The following is a 20,293-nucleotide window of genomic DNA, read 5'->3' as shown; positions in this document are numbered from 1 at the left end:
TTCTCCGGTGTTATTATTGTATTTCATAAAAGGCTTGGATAAAATGTTTGCAGACCTGCCCTTTTACACTGTTCTCCTGGGAAAATTATATGAATTAAGACTAGGCTTGTTTGAGACACATTTAGCAGTTATTTAAAAATGTTTCTAAATAATATCAGTTTATTAGTATTAATCTGTTCTCTCATTCTGCACTATTGAGACAATTATGTAGATGAAGCAAAGGATCATTTGTGAGATATTAAACTGTTCTTTGTAATTGTTTCTAATGAACATCAGTTTTACTAAGATAAATGTATTTATTGTGGATAAACAGGAAAATAATTGATAGGTATTTATTTATGACAAAAAAAAGAGGAAAAAAAAGAACTGTTGTGTGAGCACTCTTGAAAATGTAGTTTTATTACATTTAAAACATAACTTTTAATATATCATGGTTAATATATTTCTCTATTGCACTAGGCAAGTATAAAGGCATACATTTAGAACTTTTGTACACACTATTCCTAACAGTAGTCCCCTTTGGGACTCAAAACATATATACCGTATATACTCGAGTATAAGCCGACCCGAATATAAGCCGAGGTACCTACTTTTACCCCAAAAAAACTGGGAAAACTTATTGACTCGAGTATAAGCCTAGTGTGGGAAATGGCAGGAGCTGGTAGTGCCCCCAGTAGTAATTCCCCCTGGTTGTGCCCCTAGTAGTAATCCCTCCTGATAGTGCCCCCAGTGGTAATCCCCCCTTTCAGTGCCTCCAGTAGTAATCCCCCCCTGGTAGTACCCCCAGTGGTAATCCCCCCATTTAGTGCCCCCTGTAGTAATCCTCCCCTGGTAGTTCCCCCAGTGGTAATCCCCCCCTGGTAGTGCCCCCTTTAGTAATCCCCCCCTGGTAGTTCCCCCAGTGGTAATCCCCCCTTTTAGTGCCCCCTGTAGTAATCCCCCCTGTAGTAATTCCCCCCTGCTAGTGCCCCCTGTAGTAATCCCCCCTGGTAGTTCCCCCAGTGGTAATACCCCTTTTAGTGCCCCCTGCAGTAATCGCCCCCTGGTAGTGCCCCCTGTAGTCCCCACCCCCCAGTAGAGAGAGACGTGACAAGAATAAAAAAAAAAATCACTTACCTGTAACTCCCGCTCCTGGTCCCGCCGCTGTCCGCTCCTCCGGCCGCTTTGCATGGGAGAGACGTCGTCATGACGACGTGTCTCCCATCACCCACTGCGGGAGCCGGAAGATGACTCCCACAGTGGGAGCAGCAGCAGCCGCTGAGAGTCTGACAGACTCTCAGCAGCTGCTGATTACACCAAACACGCAGCTGCCGGCTCCGGCGGCTGTGTGTTTGGCAGTGTGTAGCGCTGACCGAACTCCGTCCGGTCAGCGCTACACTTGACTCGAGTATAAGCCGAGGGGGTACTTTTTCAGCACATTTTTTGTGCTGAAAAACTCGTCTTATACTCGAGTATATACGGTACATACATACAAGTAAAAATTACGAGATATACGTTATTTATAGCTCCTTAAATAGATAACATGTAAAATGCTACTGTAGTACGCTATTTCCTCTATAATAGTCCAAAACAAGATTTCAAACTTAAATAAGTCATTAATGTAAGGTAGGAGGTGTTGATGCCCCCCTACCTCACATCCAAAGGTGAAATATCAATAAAAAATCTCAGATATGTAAGGCTTCGATTGCACAATTCCAAAACATCAGTTTGCCCCCGTAAGTTGATTACCTTAATACTGGAAAATTAGGATGGTCAGGTTAGATAAACTGCTATTCCTAATTCTACTCCTCACTTTGGCCAAGGGCTATCTATGAGGAGTGAGAGATTATTGGAAAGCAGGTTGCCCTTAGAAACAATAGTGTAACCGTAATAGTCCTCAAATTTTTATTTCTGCTCTTAGAGGTCTTACTGACTAGCATTGGACCCCTAATGACAGAATTACTCAACATGGGATAATCATCAGTTAATAGAGGAATAGAAGCTCAATGACACAGATTTAAGGTATACAATAATTTGTTAGGCAAAAAAATATATTTATTCAGGATATGCCCGTGCAATGGTCATAGACTTTAATGCTGATCAGTTTAGCATATATCTGCATATAGTAACACTGTCAAAACATACAGTGTCTCTATCTTAGTATCGAAATGTAACATGCGCGATCAGAAAAAGTGCTTGTGCAAATAATGGTAAAAGCAAATGATCGCATTCCGTGTAATAGCATGTAATTTTAGTCCAATATTTCCTCAGATGTATGGGACTAGTTATTTGTAACATCTAAAGATTCCTTAAATAAATAAAATGATAATCTTAACACCAATGCACATTAGTAGTACCACGAAGTGTGCTTATGCAAAACAGTGGGTGAATCAATTTATCTGCCTTAGTTAATATGGCAGTATGTACTTGTGATCTGATGCTGTTGCTGACAAACCATCAGTTGAACAACGGTTGACACAATACTGTTACTAAATACGATTAGTATAAAAAAAATATAAAGTGCTAGTGCATGCAATAGTCACTCGGCAACAGCGTTGTGTGTGACAACATTTATTTATTCTCTAATCCTGTGGCTCGGAATTTCCTCCTCTGTCGGGTAGCCACTGCCGGGATTTGAACCGGTAAATCATACCGAATGCATAAATAACGTATATATTTCGTCATTTTTACTTTTATGTATGTATGTATATATGTTTTGAGTCCCAAAGGGGACTACTGTTACGAATAGTGTGTACAAAAGTTCTAAACCTATGCCTTTAAACTTGCCTAGTGCGAAAGAGAAATATATTAACCATCATACAGTATATTAAAAGTTATGTTTTAAATTGAATAAAACTACATTTTCAAGAGTGCTCACACAACAGTTCTTTTTTTGTCACAAGTATACCCAACTCTAGTGGCCACTGCTACCCTAATACTTAACTAGTAATAGCATGGGAATAGTGGCTCTATATCTCATCTAATTTTCATTCAACTTTGCCTGTCTCCCCTACTATACAAGGTATTTATTTGTGTCAAAATAATATGTATGTGATTGATGAATTTAATATTGTGTTAGATAGAGCATTATGCATTCAGTTCAGTGGTAGAACTACAGGGAGTGCAGGAACAATGGTAGGGATGGGCAGAGGCGGATTCAGACCTCATGTGGCCCTAAGCAAGATATCAGTTTGGGGCCCTGCTCCCCCAGCTGCATGCAATTTTACACACACATTGCCCCCCTAGCCAGATACACACACTGTCCCAAAGCTGCACACACACACTGCTCCGGCTCCCGGCAGCAGCAGATGAGAGGGAGCTGGGGGATGAATGCTCCCGTCCAGGCTCCTGGTGGAGGAGACAAGGGAGAGGGAGCAGAGGGGAGAGAAGATGCGGCAGCAGGGGGAGGAAAGAGGACACAGAGGGGGACAGAGCCGACACAGCACCGAGGAAAGTATATGGTGCACGGGAGACAGCAGCAGGGGAAGTAGAGAGGACATGAGGGAGACAGAGCGGACACCAGGGAAAGGATGGGGGGGTTTACACACAGTAGCGGAACACTGGCTGCGGGAAAATCCATAGGGATATGGCAGGTGTAAGGGGGAAAAGTATTACTTTTACGAAAAGCTGACTCAAAAAAAAGAGCAGCACAAGTGATAATTATGTAATGATATAGAGCCCTGACTGACACACCTTACTAACACAACCACCTACTGACACACACTTACTGACACAGACACCACTTACTAACAGACACACTTAAGGTGCCCAACCACTTGCTGATAATACACACACAACTTACTGACGCAGACACCACTTACTGACCAATACCCTTTACTGACGCACACTTACTGATACAGACTTATTCATTTATAATGCATTCACACAGCACAAGAAGACAAACAATCCCCACCGTCTGTAGCATTAGCAGGTTGGTGCTGGAAACATCACCCAAACCCCCCCTTTCCAGACTATAGCAGGTTGTTGCTGGAATCTTTTACCTGCATCTCCAGAGGAAGTAGTTTCACCACTGGAGCGCAGGCACAGACCTGACTCAGCTCTCCTCTCCTCATAGGCAGCGCAGCAGCCTCCTCCCTAATGTCTTTCTCTGCACCAGCAGCATTATGCAGGTGGATGCAGGGCCCCCTAGCGGGGCTGGTTGGAGCCTGGAGGCCATTCACCTCCCGATAATGCTCTGTGCAGAGCCGACTTCACTACAGTGCAGACACTGTGGGTGTGCGTGGAGGTTCCGCATGACATCATGACGTCACACGGTGCACGCTGTGCTCCTCTGGGAAGGTTTTACAGAGGCACAGTAAAGTAATGGATTTTGACTACAAGCCATTCAGTTTTGTGTGGCCCGGCCACAGGCACCTTGGGACCCGCCGGGCCCTAGGCCAAGTAGTAGTACCAAGGTTTTTAACATTTGTCAAAAAACATTGTTTAGTCGTAAACACTAGTTTAGAGACACTGATGTTTCCAATGTTAGTTTATTTCAAAAAAGTAGAAACATCGGCTAACTACTTATAAACACTACAAGCAAGGGATTTAAACATGAAACCTCCTATACCATATTACTGGATTTAACCTGTAAGCAGGAGAGCCGAGAAAGGGGGGGGCATGTACTAATTACCCAGGCCATGGCTCGCCCGGGTCCGCTGCTTCCCCCCTCCCTCTTACCTGTCAGCAGCCCCTCTCCCCAGCCCAGCCCATGTGCTGTGTGCTGGGCTGCAGTGTGGCTAGGGAGGCTTCAGCCATTGAGCAGCAGCAGTCGCCTCTTTCTGTGTGAAAGGCTGAGAGTTTAGAAAATGTGAGAGTGTAGCAGTAAGCTCTCACATTGGTCCAGTTTTATCTTCAAAATGGAAAAACATCTGGATGAGAGTTTAAATCGTGAGTTTTTTTAGTCTAAAACATGCGAGTTTGCATGTCTTGGACCAGACGAATGCAGACGTGACTGTGCATTTCAACGCCATTGCAGGGCCGTGCATACATTAGCCACTGCGATACCAGACGCCTCCTGAGGTCTCATATCGTGCGCAGAAGTTAGCAATTCCTGAGTGAGGTCTGACCTGCCTTAACTGCGTGTATGGGTCTGATGTTACTCGAGGTTATCGATTGTTTCGCTAGGTTGCCCAAGTATATGGATGTGAGTAAGGGGAAGTGGGCGTCCTTATGTCAGGCTGCGTTCGCAATGCGAATGCAAACATTTAAATATCACCGCTGATATTAGCAACGCAGTTGCGTGCGTATAAGCAGAATAGCGATCCATGCTAAATCAGGCCCTCTATTACATTGGCCGAGTTTAAAAAGTGTGAGAGGTTACTGCTAAACTCTCACATTTTCTAAACTCTCACCCTATTACATTTGCCCATGTGTGTAACATGCTGGGACAATCTGCTGGACACAATATGCCAAAGCAGCCTATATCAATTGCCTTGTATCATTATTTCCTTATTTTACTTGACTTTTTCTGTATTTGTAAAATTTAAATACTTTAAACATGTCCTGGATTTTACAACAAACACCAAAAAATAGTTAATTGAAAACATAGTGTTAGAAGGGGGCTGACAAACCAGCTGAGTGTTGTTTGTAGACTAGGGGTCTGATTCAGATTTGGGAATAGAGTAAGATATAGCAAGTAACTGAGCACCTTGGTAAAACCATGCTGCACTGCAGGTGGGACAGATTTAAAATGTGCAGAGAGATTTAGATTTTGGAGGGGTGTGTCCGAAATTAAATCTAAGGCTGTTATATATAAAATTCATTGGTCTGTCTGTTTGTCTGTCTGTCCAGTTATGCATTTGGACACCCCTGCACAGATTAGGATGAAACCAACCCAAGGTGGCCCAGTTGGATCCTCACCAGGTTTTAGGGGGGTTAGGGTCCCAGTCGGACCTCCCGTTGATGTACGCTGGGCAGAACTTTTACCCAGGGATCCTGGGCAGAACTTTGACCCGGGTAGCCCAGGCTGCTGTTCTGGGCCTTTCACTATATGGATTTGTATGAAAACTTCACAGAGGGGTGGAAATTGGTCTGGGATGCTTAATATAGAGGTTGGAGTCCCAGTCGGACCCCACGGCAGATTGCGCCAGGCAGAACTTTGACCCACTGTGCCTGTTCTGGGCCTTCCACTGGATGGATTTGGACAACATCACATAATTTAGACTAAAACTTCACATAGAGTGGTAACATTAGATCCCAGAAGACATACTAGGAGGTGAAGGTCCTGGTCGGCTTCCCGTTAGTGTAAGCTGGGCAAAACTTTGACCCAGGGAGCCTGTTCTGTGCCTTTCACTGGATGGATTTGGACAAAAACTTTAGAGTATTAACATTGGATCCTAGAAGACATACTAGGGGGTTGAGGTTCCAGTCAGACCCTCAGTTTGTGTACGCTCCGCAGACCTTTGACCCGGGGATGCTGGGCAAAACTTTGACCCGGGGAGCCTATTCTGGGCCTTCCACTTGATGGATTTGGATGAAAACTTCACAGAGGGGTGGCAAATGGTCTGGGATACCTAATAGAGGGGTTAGGGTCCCAGTCGGATCTGGCGGCAGAGATGCCCCGGGCAGAACTGTCACCCAGGGAGCCTGTTATGTTAAAAAGGTAAAAGTGAGAACTAGCGTTTTGAACTACTACAAATTTTTAAAATACATAACAGAAAAATAATAAGATGTAAGGCTAGTTTGCAGTTTTGCAATAATTACTTTGTTCTGTAATAAGTTTGGATGTGCTCCACAGTGTATGAAATACTTTAATATTTAAAGCAGAGAGTGAAACAAAAAATAAATCTACTTAAAAGGAATGAAGCAGCTGATGCATAATGAATGGGTTTCCTTACTATCTAATGCTTATTATGCTATTGCAACAAATGTCACACTGTAATTACTTGTTGCATTTCGCTAGTTCTATTACAAAGGAAATGTCAATGTATTTTAAAAATTAGCACAATATTATATTAGACAATATTGTAATTAGGTATTAAAATATGAATTTTCTATGTCACAAGGAGGAGTATTGACACAACATATAAATAGAACACCGTTTCTTTCATCTTAAATCAAACAGACTAATATAAACATAATTAGAAGCAACACAATTATTCATATATTAAAATGTCATTATTCATAATATTTGAATGCATAATAATTTCACTGAAGATGTGTGGTTCAGATATGTGGGAGTCAATTCCCAAGTTTTGTTCAGTAAAGTACTATAATCACTATAAAACTGAATAATATGCCATGTATAGGGTTATTACAACCTAGCAAATTCTTACAGATTGGCGCTAATCTCACGTGTACAAAGCTGCAAATATGAATACATAAGGTCTTATAACATGTTAGTTAAATCCCATTGTTTTAAATTAACACAATGGTGTTTTGTAGTTCAATCAGTGCCTAAAGTTTAGTGCAATAGGTCTTTTATTTTTTTAGCTGTAAAATAAAGCCAAACAGTCATTTATTAAGTTATCCTCATGCAAATAGTCTGTAGGATAATGCTAACTGTACTATTTTATATTTTTCTATATAATTTCCAATTAGAGAACCCACAACCTACACAAGGAGGAAGAAGCCGTTTGTGAGGATCCAATTATATCAATAAGGAACAGCAATTAGGTACTCGTACCTAGTAAACTTGAGATATTAAGTCCAAAAAATTGCTACCCTCAATGTATAAATGTGGGTATTAGGTCTACAGTAAAGAGGTAGACAATGCTTAGGTACAGTAGACAATACAAGTTAGACAGGCAATAGGTCGACAGGGTCTGAAGATTGACACAATAAAAGTCAACTGGTAAGAAGGTCGACAAATATAGAAGGTTGACATGATCATTAATTTGACACACAAATGGTCGACACAGACATGGTCGATGCGTGTTGTTGTTTTTTAGGGTTAGGCACTTACTCTGACAGGTTAGGCACCAGGAGGGAGGGTTAGTACTTACCGGAGGATTAGGGTTAGGCACTAGAAGGGAAGGCTAGGGTCAGGCTCCTACCCCGACGGTTAGGGTTAGGCACCAGGAGGGAGGGTTAGGCTTAGGTACCAAGGGGAGGTATAGGGCTAGAGAAAGAAAAAATGTGTCGACCATTTCTGCGTCGACCTAATGACCATATTCGACCTTCTGTAACTGTCAACCTTCTTACTAGTCGATCTTTATTGTGTCGACCTTCAGACCCTGCCGAACTTCAGACCCTGTTGACCAACTGCCTGTTTAAATTGTATTATCTACCTAAACATTGTCTACCTTTTTATTGTAGACCTAATGATCCACACCCATGCATGTGGCAGGGGGTTATTTACTTCACTATATTCACTATTAAATTCTTCCACTTCCACTAATGTAGGTTGGCAATAATCTGCTCTCTGTTCCTCTATAAGGTAAAATATACGTCTATATACCTCTATAGGGTAAAATGTCTTCTTGTGTTCCCATCACAAAAATTTAATTATTTATTGGAAAGGTTGGAAGAGCAGGAGGTGCTATATCATCACAGGGAAGAGAAAACAAAAGTCACAAAATATAGGCAAACACTTCAGCCATGATAATAAATGAGGCACTTTAGTGCATTGTACCTTATCTTTTGTCAGGCAGCGAGGACAATCACATGTGAAACAGTACTGGCGCTGACACTGCATCTGGCGCAGATGTGAGGGCATCTTCACATCAATGTAACTTATAGTGAGCTGCAGAAAGATGAAATAGAAAACATAGTATCTGTTTAATACTATGGAGGGAAATATAACAAGAGTGTAATTCTCTGTGTAATGGGGCACATCCACTAGACGATCTACTCCCTGTACAATCTCTAAACGATTTTCCCTTGAAATTTTATCTTTCAGTCTGAACGATTTTCAAACGATTTGCAAACAATTTGCAAACTATCTTTAATAGATCAAGTGAAATTGACCTGCATGTTCAGTCAACTGACAAGACGATCAAACGACCAGCGGGAGTGCGCATCGTTGATCGTTAACGACCAAACACTGCACGATTTATAAACGATTTTTAAATGATTGAACGATAACGACCTCGTTATCGTTCAATCGCCTGCTAAAATCGTGTAGTGGATGCCCCCCTTAAGTAGCAATAGTACTAGGGCCACCCTCTGATAATGACATGTTGGTTTAATAGATAATATAGCATGACTTTTTTCATTACAGAACAGTGATGTTAAAATTTTATTACATTATGTACTTATTAAGTTATTTATATAGTGCAAACATTTTCTGCAGCGCTTTGTAGAGAAAATATTTGTAAAATATTTCATTTGCTCAGTGCTTGGCTTGCTAACACATTAGTTGCAAAAACCACAAAATATTCGACCAACAAAAAATTCATACACACTCTCCAGTAGTGTAGGTTTTGGCTTATTTCATGATTTTTCCAAAAAGTTACAATGTTAAATTACATTTTGTCAAATACGGAATTATTTTCAATCAGTGTTGCAGATATACTGTGTAGGCGTTGAATTTAAAACACATAACACCAAGCCTCAAGAGTCTGCAAAAGAAAAATGTCCATACCCAATAAAAAATTATTGTGTTAAGGTGCCCATACATCAGCGACTGTTTGTCGCGATCCGGCGATGCGATGGGAAATGCCGGCATTTCTGGGTGGAAATGCCAACCTCCCACCATCAATGTTCTGCGATCCGTTGCCGGATTGCAGATATTCCACATGTTAAATTTCGGCGATTTGACAATTGTGATCATTTTTTGATAGCGATCGTCAAATCACAGAAATCCAACATGTTGGATTTCTGTGATCCTGCGATGCCGGGTTGCAGCATTGCGGCAATCCGTCGCTAATGTATGGGGCCCATTACATGTGCCATTTAACATTAACACTAGCGAGTAAAAGACAAACTTTAGCCACATTGGTTTCTTCGCAGCAAGCTTACCACAATGTAATGAAAGTCACAGTGATAAAATAAATGAATTAAGAGTATACAAAGCACAGTATTGTTATGTGATAAAGCTTAAGTATTGTGCCTTAACCACAATGACTGGTTCTAAAGCCTTGGTAAACATTAACATACAGTATGTGCTTTAATGTTATAAGCATATTTATAAGTCACACAGTTTAGCTTTGTGTTTGCAGGACTAAAACTAAGGGTTATCCAATGAAAGTTGCTATTTTATAGTAAACATACTGTCAAAAAGGCAGTGTTGTGTGCAGTGGCGTAACTAGGGTATTTGGAGCCCAGGGCAAATTTGAAAAGGGAGCCCACCCCCCCCCACCCCGATATGTGCGCGGTCACTTAAAAATGGGGCGTGTCAAAATGACACACCCCTTTATTTCACGCTGAACATTCCTATCCATAGGCACCTTAACCCCAGTAGTACCCCTTATACAGTACCCCCAGTATGCAGTTGTGGTCCCTCTTATGCAGGCCCATAGTAGTGCCCCTTATACAGTATCCCCAGTAGTGGTCCCCCTTATACAGCCCCCAATTAGTTCCCCTTACTCAGTGCCCCCAGTAGTGGTCCCCCCAAATGCAGTGCCCTATGTAGTGTTCCCCCATATGCAGTGCCCCCAGTAGCAGTCCCCACAATGCAGTGCACCCAGTAGTGGTATCCCCTTATGCAGTGCCCTTTATATAGTGCCCCCAGTAGTAGTCCCCCCCCATGCAGTGCCCTTTATATAGTGCCCCTAGCAGCAGTCCCCCCCACATGCAGGTTTCCCAGGAGTGGTCCCCCTTATGCAGGCACCCAGTAGTGATCCCCCCTATCTAGTGCCCCCTGTAGTGGTCCCCCAGTGCCCCTAGCAGTAAGCCCCTTATATAGTGCCCCCAGCAGTAGTCCCCCCCCCTCCCATGCAGTGCCCCCAGTAGTGGTCCCCCTGATGCAGGCTCCCAGTAGTGACCCCCCCTATCCAGTGGTCCCTGTAGTGGTCCTTCCTGTTATTGCCCCCAGATGTGGTCCCCCCAGTGCAGTGCCCCTAGTAGTAGGCCCCTTTTATAATGCCCCCAGTAGTAGTTCCCCCCCCCAAGTAGTGGTCCCCAGTTGAGGTTCCCCCTACTGATTAAGTGCCCCCTGTAATAGCCCCCCCCAAAAGAGGTCCTCCCAATAATGGTGCCCCCAGTAATAGCCCCCCCCAGTAGAGGTCCTCCTAATAATGGTGCCCCCAGTAATAGCCCCCCCCCCAGTAGAGGTCCTCCTAATAATGGTGCCCCCAGTAATAGCCCCCCCCAGTAGAGGTCCTCCTAATAATGGTAGTAGCCCCCCGTTGTGCCCCCACCCCAGTAGAGGTCCCCCCAGTGGTAGCCACCCCCGTTGTGCCTCCAGTAGTGCTGACAGGTTTTTAAAAATATATATATATAAAAACATACTTACCTGAATCCACGCTGCTGCTGCTCCTCCAGTCCGCGACGCCGCTACCGCCGCCAGTCCTCCCGGGCTGGCGCGCTCAGCATAATGGGACAGACGTCATGACGTCTGTTCCATTACCCACTGCAGGAACCGGACGGAAGTCCTGCTCTTGCAGTGGGTGCTGCAGCAGTCAATGAGAGTCTATCTGACTCTCATTGGCTGCTGTTTCACACACGCTGGCGGCGATGCACAGCCTGAGCCCGCCTCCTGGCGCTATTGGGCAAGCGCTCAGGGGGAGGGAACGGGCTCAGGTGTGCAGCACAGGTCCTGTGTAAACGTGTAGCGCTGACCGCACTCATTGCGGTCGGCGCTACACTGGTGGCTAACTAGGGCGGGCCGGACCGTGGCTGGTGGCGCCCCCCCCGCGCCGCCGGTTCCACGGCGCCCAGGGCACGCACCCTGCCCGACCCCCCCTAGTTACGCCACTGGTTGTGTGGAACAAACACTACATTGGATCTATAAAAATTTATATTTTGTGGGGGAGATGATGCCGGAGCATCCTTTTGCTGGCTCGGCACATGTGTAATAACATTGTATTTGGGCTTCACTGCTCATTCTCTGTGCTGCTCACGCTCTATGATAATAGATGATTTCAGGTGCTGTGGGTTATGTCGGCTACGGTCCCCCAACCATCCTGCAGTTGCAACAACGGTAATTCTGTCACTGAATGCAGGAACATACCTAAGGCTCCCAACTAGACAAAATAAATCATGGGGCTCTTGCTCATGTATACAATGTGAGCCTATTGGATGTATGCACGCTCAGTTACAGAAGTTATGCTTAATGTTGGGTTTTTGCCTTGATAAATAGTTACTGTCCATGAAGACTTTCCATTGCCCATTTTTAACTTAATATGAGTGTATACAACAGTCAAATTGAAATTTCTCATTTAACAGTATGGAAAGTATAAGCAGATATATAATATTAAGTTACAATTAAGGGCAAAAAGGTCTATAAATAAACAGTACTAGTGGAGAATGCAAAAGAGTTATTACACTGACAGCATTAGTTTGAGAAGTACATGTCTACCACTAAATCCACTTCTTAGACCTGAAAATTATATTTATTTTATCTTGACTGCACATTCTAGACACAACATGTACAGTGATATATAATATATACACAAGGGGTTAATGGTTAGACACATCTAGATAAACATCATTCATAGGTATCCATAACTGGATTCAATGAGCCAATCCAAGCCAGGCTATCTGCTCCTGTCAACATGCACAATACTTACCCATTATCTTATATTTTAGGTGTGACCCATTTTAAATAGGATTAAGTAAAATTGACTAGTTACCAGAAATAGTAGGGATACAAAAAAATAACCTAAGATGTGCCCTTGAGGAATTGGATTATATACAGTACTGTTGCTTGTGGAGGGTTTGTTAGTACCTGGAATGGGTACAGCAAGGGTAATAGGGGTTTGGCTTGTGGCCATTGGATTGTAAGAAATTATGCAACAATGGTCTTAAAATCAACAAGCAAAAGGCAGTGAGCGATAAACCAAACCAGAATGGTTTCCTGCTTATTTCCTTTTCATAGACTCAAAGGCAGCTTCTTATTGAAGAGCAATTCTATCATAAATAGCAGTGTTTGTATTTTCTAAATATTCAGCTTTACGATCTCCTGCTGTTAGGCTGTTAGCAGGCATATTTGCTTTCTTTTGAAGTTTCTATGCAACCTGCTAATCTCTTTTATGTCAGCTGACAAAACATTTCTAAATAAAATGAGCATGGTAAAAATATATTTTGTTATTCATTAGTAATATAATTGTAATACTAGAATGCGTCATGAAAACAAAGCACTTAATTTAATAAAAGGTTTTTACAGCCAATAAGCAGGCTTTTGGTACAATCTGCTGCCAGAGCTGTGCAGTAAGGTACAAAGCAACCAGTCATGAGGATTAGCTCATGTAGAGGTATATTACTATATTTGCATGAACACATAAAAGCACGACACATGTTTTCACGGTCTAAGAGTACATACCCAATATCCTTAGTTCCAGGCATATGGAAATATGTAAATAATAATCCTATTTTACACAAACTATTCTGTGTGTTCCTCCACTAGATCAGGCACACAATTCACACATGACTGTGTGTAAGTTTGCACATAAATATTGATAAATGGCCTGATTCAGCAAGGATCGCAATTGCAAAGCTGCACACAGGCATATACTGTAGTGTGTAGTGCACACAGGCAGCTTTGCAATTTCGATCCTTGCAATAATGCAAATGCAGCAGGAGGTGTATGACGCCCCTGTGTAAGGGCTATTTCACACCGCCAGTTTTCACTGGCCGGCTGTTTTTTTGCCCGGGAGCATAGAAACTGGTGGGCACGGCGTGGTCACCATGTTACAGCTGGGAATATCCACTGACAAGGACGGCTGCCGTGTTGTGTCCCTGCTAGTTAGTGAAGCACAATTTCCAATGTTGCCTTTCACACACACCGGCTTGTACCCGGTCACAACTCGATCCGCTGCTCCGCGTGCCTACTGCACAGGGCCGGCCCGAGCTCAATTTCTGAGGTAACCCAAAATTTCCGTATGTCCCCCCCAGGGGCACTATCGCCGCAAAACTCAATGAGGTGTGGTCTCGTGGGAAAAGCCGTGCCGGGTGGTCACTCACGCTCAGTGAGTGCAGGCAGCGCCTGCTGTATTTACTGTGGGGATATATATATATATATACCCACAATAAAAACAGCAGAGAGGCTCTAGGGAGTGTTCACTCACTGAGTGTGAGTGACCACCAGGCAGGCCAGGAAGGACTCATTCTTTTAAATTGACTTACATTACTGTGCAGCCTGTCGAAGGCCGTGGCGCCGCCCGCTGCAGGAACTCCTCTCGAAAGACTGCCGCAGTGCTCCAGGCTGGCCGGCCCCAGCCTTGTTCTTCGCGCACTGATGTGACGTCGTGACTTCACGTTGCGCAGCAGACCTGCCCATAGAAGCCAATGGAGCCGAAGCCGTGACCTGTCCCGACTCCCTTGTAAGTTGTAATAAAATGGCGTGGTACAGTCAGCTGTGTCACATTGACACAGTCTGACTGCCACCCGCCAAGCTGAGCTGCATGTCGCTGGCCGCGGTCGTGTCAGGGCGCCCTCCTCTATGCTGCGCCCTACTTGGCTGTGTAACCAGCATATGTGTAGCCAGCGTATGTGCAGAACCGGCCCTGCTACAGCATTAAAAAAAAAAACAACCACAACATAAAAAATGCCTTAAAACCGTTGCATGTGAAAGGCACTGATTGCCTGAAAAAAAATGTCTGGCTTTGGACAGCTGTTTTTGGTGAAAACCAGCGTTTGCCCTACGCGTACGCCAAGCAGTCCCTGGGCTGGCCCCTCCCGGAAAACAGGCGGACACGCCCCATTTCCAGGAACGCCGGCTGCACCCACCCCCACACCGTCCCTTAAATGCCAATCAGGCAGAGGCATTCAAGGGCTTGTGTGCGTCTTAGCAGGACCCATTCTGCACACTCGCAGAATGGGTCCTGCGCACGGGCAGATTTCCGGTAATCGGGAATCTGTGTTCAGCAGTGCATGCTGAATCAGGCCCAAAGTTCACCAAATGACAACCAGAGAATATTTTCAAGAGAAAAGTAATTGGAAAACTATTATGTCCCTGTGACCTAAGCCTAATATTTCACTACACTGACCTGTAATTGATACAAATGTATATTTCAAGTTTATTTATTTTGAAATGCTTTATAACGGGACTGACTGGTAGCTATATCACCCCAACACTGACTGCGTGCCAAAGTTCCTCTTGCACTGGTTAAAGTGCTAAACATAGGAAACTGCAAGTCTTGTACTTTATTCTATTTCTTTTACTATACATATGATGATCCATCATCGTAAAAATAAAAAGTGGTTTATCCATCTAAAACTATATCCGAGACTTGTGTAATGTGAGTCGTCTTAATTAGTCATTAATTTGCACGAATACCATTCATTTGTTAAACCCCATTCACATACAACATGCAGAGTAATGATAGTTACTAATGGTGTTCAATAATTCTCAGAATAAAGGAAGCAGGGTCACTTTATAGAGTAATATAAATCTACTTTAGCACTTTTATTTAGGACATTTATATAAATAAAAAGGAGGGGTAAACCTATAGGACACCTAAAGTTAAAATATTGTACAACTGCAAATGCGCATAATGACAAAAGAGATTTGTAATCACTTTCTAATATTAAGGTGCTTATATTTATGAAATATGTACACAAAATACATCTCAAATGTGTTTATGAAGGAAGTTACACTGATGCATCAGAAATTAGATGTCTGGCAGTGGTACCTACAAATTACACCTCACATATCCACATAAAGACTCAAATAAGACTGACAAATATGTATCAAATTTGGGGGCATGAGAGCTGGTGCAAAATCACGCTAATGATAACAACAGTCGCTAACACTGGCCCATGCTTCTGATTGGCTGATTCACTACTGAAGCCGATAGGTGCTTTTTTTATTAATCATGCACATATCATATGATTTTATAAGTGTATTTTAGCAAGATTTGTTTTTAGAATTTGTTGCATACACAAGAGGCAGAGTTAAACCTGCTGTATTTAAGAGGGTTTTTTTATTTGACTGGAACCAAATGTGTATTCCACTATCAAAACAACTGTTACAAAAATGTGTGCTGTCTAAGATAATTCTACACCATACAAGTGCCCTGCCTCACTTTTGTTTTTGTTTACAGTATACTGTATACAGCTTTGATTAAAAGACAGTAGTGTGGTTATTTGTATGAAACAGATGGAATGAGTATAGTTATGTTTGGTTCAATTTGGATACTTTAAATATATTACATAATTATTACAACTGATTGCATCCAAAAGAAGCTCTCATCATATGTGATTTGTCTACAGAACAAACTGACAATTTTTCTATTGCAATAACAATTAGATTGTTAATGGCAGGAGATTTTACAGCTAAACAGGAATCTTCTCAGTATTGTGCTGCACCCAGTGCACTCACCATTGGGCAGTCACTGTATGCTACACTAATTTCTCAGTTTGCAGACTGGATTAGTTGTGTAGTTATAAAGAGACAAAATAACCATAGCCATAATTATACTACAGAAGAAAATTGGGAAACATGGTATTTCCACTTAGTACGCCTGTATATTGTAGTTTTCAAGCAAATCAAAATATTTGGTGGGACTGAGATCCTTATTCACACCAGGTCGCAAGCGCTGTGCGCTCGCAACTGGGTCAATGGTAGGACGGTGCCGGCTCTGTCGTGCACATGTGCGAGACCCGGGTCGCTCCGGGTCTCGTAACAAAGGGTACGTGCTGTCGATGTTGAGTGACAGCATGCCCCCTTTGGTGGGCGGGCTGGTGGCGTGGCTGCCCAGAGGGAGGCATTCCCAAGGGAACGCCTACCGTCTGGGGCCAGCCCCACTGACATCATAAGTGATGTCAGTGGGAGAGCTTTCGGCTCTGTTAGAGCCAAAAGCTCTCTGGGGCTTGCGGCAACGAGACCCTACCACAAGGGTCTCGTCGCAAGCCCGATGGTCACGATGGTCACCCACAGCTATGCGACCGGCCAAGAGGCCATTCTGAAAAAAAAAAAATGCCCGCCCCTGATTCAGAGTGAGCGCTCTGTCAGAGCGTCCGGCTCTGAATCAGGCCCAGAGTTACTATGAACAACTTTAAGTAGGCTGTCATTTACAGCTAAGCAAAATGCGTGATATTAGTCTAGAAGTGGTATTTACAGAGAATGTTAAAAACCTTCCATTGGCCTTTGCCATTGGCCTTTGCCAATCCCAAGTGATTCCTAGGGGGGCACTCTTTTATAATAAATTAATTGATATAATTGATATCAGGAAATAAACATAATTACAACATAACTTTTAATCGGTTCCCTCTTTAAAGAGATTGGGGATTATTTAGACTCTGAGTGTGAAAATATGACAGAGTCACCCATCATTAAACACCCATAAATACCATATAATTGATATAAGGAAAATTAACATACTTAAAACATAACTTTTAATCGGATCCTTCTTTAAAAGAAATTGGGAATTATTATGACTGATTATGAAAATATGATAGTCACCTATCAAAAAGCACACATAAATATCCTATCCATCAATAAGCACACATAAATATCCTATCCATCAATAAGCACACATACTGTAAATATCATATTAGACATTCTGTAATTGTGTATGAAATAATTACCTTGTGGTGATCATATGTAATCATTAACAATATATCCACTAATGGGGAAATTAGGCAGGTTTAGCAGTTAATACATTCACTCCCTTTCTTCATTAATTCATTTATGTAGTAGCACTATATGCAACCAACATACACATCATTTAGAATTTAAACACTATAATGCTTCTAAAAATTTAAATTTGATAAATGTTGCAGATATAGTATATACATACAGGACAGATATATTCTCAATATACTTTTGTTATATGAGAGATAGTTTGTTTTATCTCTATCTTCTCTCAACCACAAATGCCAAAAATTCAGTATCATGTATTAGAAACAAATAATAGAAAATAAATAAATGACACATCTAGTCATGTATACAATGTTGCAGCCCCTGTCTCCTGTGATTATTATTTATACTTCATGGAAAAACAATTGGGGAAAATACATGAACACTGCTATTCATAAATGAGCTGGCAGCAAGAACCAAGGAGGTTCAGAAAGGACAGATAAATGGTTAGGTACGGTGTGAAGGCCCAGTTCCTTCTGCTTTCCCAAGTCTTCAAAACGACCGGACCTGAGATGAGAGAGGAACACATGGCAGCACCGTTGGAAACAAAAGGGAGACGTGGGGGACAGTGTGCCCGTGTATGGTGTCAGGCAGGCCCTGTTACTTAAAGTAATGCAGGAGCCGGAAGCGCCATCGGGGTAAGTCGTGACCCACCTGAAAGAGAAATACCTGACATGAAGATAATCAGTCTCAAAGGAGCCTGCCACCTGCCACAAACACTCTCAGTGATCTCAACTTGCGGGACCAAACACGCACCTTATTGAACTCCCCCCAAAGTATCAAATTGTTAACAAGAAAATGATTGGATTGAGGACAACTGCTCACAACCAATTTCTTGTGGCTCCCTTTATTGTGTGCAGACAAGTAATTGCTAGAATATAACTGAGCTGGCTATCTGACAGAAGTAAAGTAAGCTGTCCCTTGTATTTATAGCCCCCCCCCCAAAAAAAAGACAAATAATTCTAACTCCTTCACAATGCAACCAATCCAATTCTATATCGCATGTACAACTGTAATCAAATTTTGTTAACAACTAAAGATGGTTATGGAAATTCCTAAATATGTTCAAAAGTCTATAATGGGTACCAAATGCATAGAATCAGTAGATAGGGTCAAAACTCCACATATATATAAAACTATTGCTGAAGAACCTTTAACCGTCGCTTCATTCTGTATAACCTTACATGACAGTTATCTTAAATATAAAGTAGATCCACTACAGTGAAGTGATTCATAGGACTGGAAAACTGCTAGCCAAAGTGCTGTTGAATAAACCACTCCCACTAAGAACATATTACTGTAGTATAACTGTACTTTTATCGTCCACGTATTTGTGACTCTACAGGTGGTCTGTCCACACTCGGCAGGGGTGCTTTGTCGTCCATAAAGAAGGGGTGCTGTATGTGTTGTTCATCAAGGGGCTGCTGCCTCGTTCAGGGGTGCTCTTCCCCAATATTAAAAAAGTCAAAGTGAAATAAAATGAATATTATCAATCCACAAAAAATAAAAAAATAAATATTTTTTTTTTGTGTATGTGCGTTAGCAATTTAGCTGCACTATTATTGTTTGATGACACTGCCAGCCAGACTGCAGTTTATTGTCCACGTATTTGTGACTCTGTAGGTGTTCTAGCAGCACCTCCACCAGCAACAAGGCCACCTCATTTCTATTAGATGTATAAAGATTAAAAAACCTCCTTCAGATCAAAGATGTGTTTAGGAACTGAAGAACTTGATCCTAGATTGATCTTCCCTCATAATTTTTTTAAAGAAAGAAAAAAATTAAAATAAATAAATTAAAAACTAATCAATCCTTCCGTCCTTTCCCTGTCTTCAGTCCATAAACATATTGAAACTCCGTCGGCCTGTGACCTAGTTAACAAAAACATTCTTGGTTTTTAAACTTCCTAGGGGACGTATAGTATATTAAACTGCCATCCTGTCTACCACTGCAATGCCAATCTGTGCCATGTTGTAAGCTGAACTGCCACATGTTAATGCCGCCCACTGCAGTCACTTACTGTAGTTTAGTCAGCCAGCTAGCTAGATGCAACCTTTTGGCCCTAAACTAGATGAAATCAATATTGTGAGCTGTGAGGTGGTCAAAATTGACTGGAAATGACTGGAAATAAATGTTATTGAGGTTAATAATACTGTAGGAACAAAACAGGCCAACATTATGTGATTTTAGTTGTTTTCATGATTTTTTTAGAAATAATACAGATCCAAAATCAAAACACGCAAGGGGCGGTTCTGGCAAAACCAAATCCAAAACACGAGGAGATACAGATCCAAAACCAAAACATGGGGGTCTGTGCACATCCCTAATTTAAATACACACACTTAGGTTTCAATATAAAAATGTAAAAAATAATTTTAACAAAAAAAAAAAAAAAAAAAGGCAATAAAGGAACATTGACTGGGTGTTATGAATTCCAGTGACCACTCCTTGTAAGCCATCTAGATCTCAGGCTATCAAGGTTTCCGCCACTAACAACCGTGTGTTATTCCCTTAGAGCTTAATAGCTCACCGGTACTTAGGCGGCCGCCTGGACTTACTGCTTGGAGTAGAAGCAGCTTACAGGAGTGTCAGTTGGAATCCTGTGATGAAGGAAAGAGTTTGAACAGGAAGAGTCAATGGTGTAGCTTAGAGAGGTACGGCTTGTGTGCCAATGGTGTGGCAAATGTG

At 42.3% G+C, this 20,293-nt stretch overlaps 1 protein-coding gene across 1 annotated transcript in view; it reads right to left on the bottom strand.

Annotated features, from left to right (window-relative positions):
* SMYD3 (SET and MYND domain containing 3) overlaps window positions 1-20,293 on the bottom strand; it is a 1,005,705-nt gene that overhangs the window by 357,802 nt on the left and 627,610 nt on the right. Inside the window, exon 8 of the mRNA XM_088474473.1 lies at window positions 8,555-8,665. Within this exon, the coding sequence (XP_088330599.1) occupies window positions 8,555-8,665 (111 nt within the window). The remainder of the gene's footprint in view (window positions 1-8,554; window positions 8,666-20,293) is intronic.

This window comes from Taudactylus pleione, unplaced genomic scaffold, assembly GCF_031769625.1.
Source record: "Taudactylus pleione unplaced genomic scaffold, aTauple2 ptg000154l, whole genome shotgun sequence".
In the NCBI taxonomy this organism is placed as follows: Eukaryota; Metazoa; Chordata; class Amphibia; order Anura; family Myobatrachidae; genus Taudactylus; species Taudactylus pleione.
The sequence above is the reverse complement of the archived record's forward strand: the minus strand, read 5'-3'. Positions and strand labels throughout refer to the sequence as shown.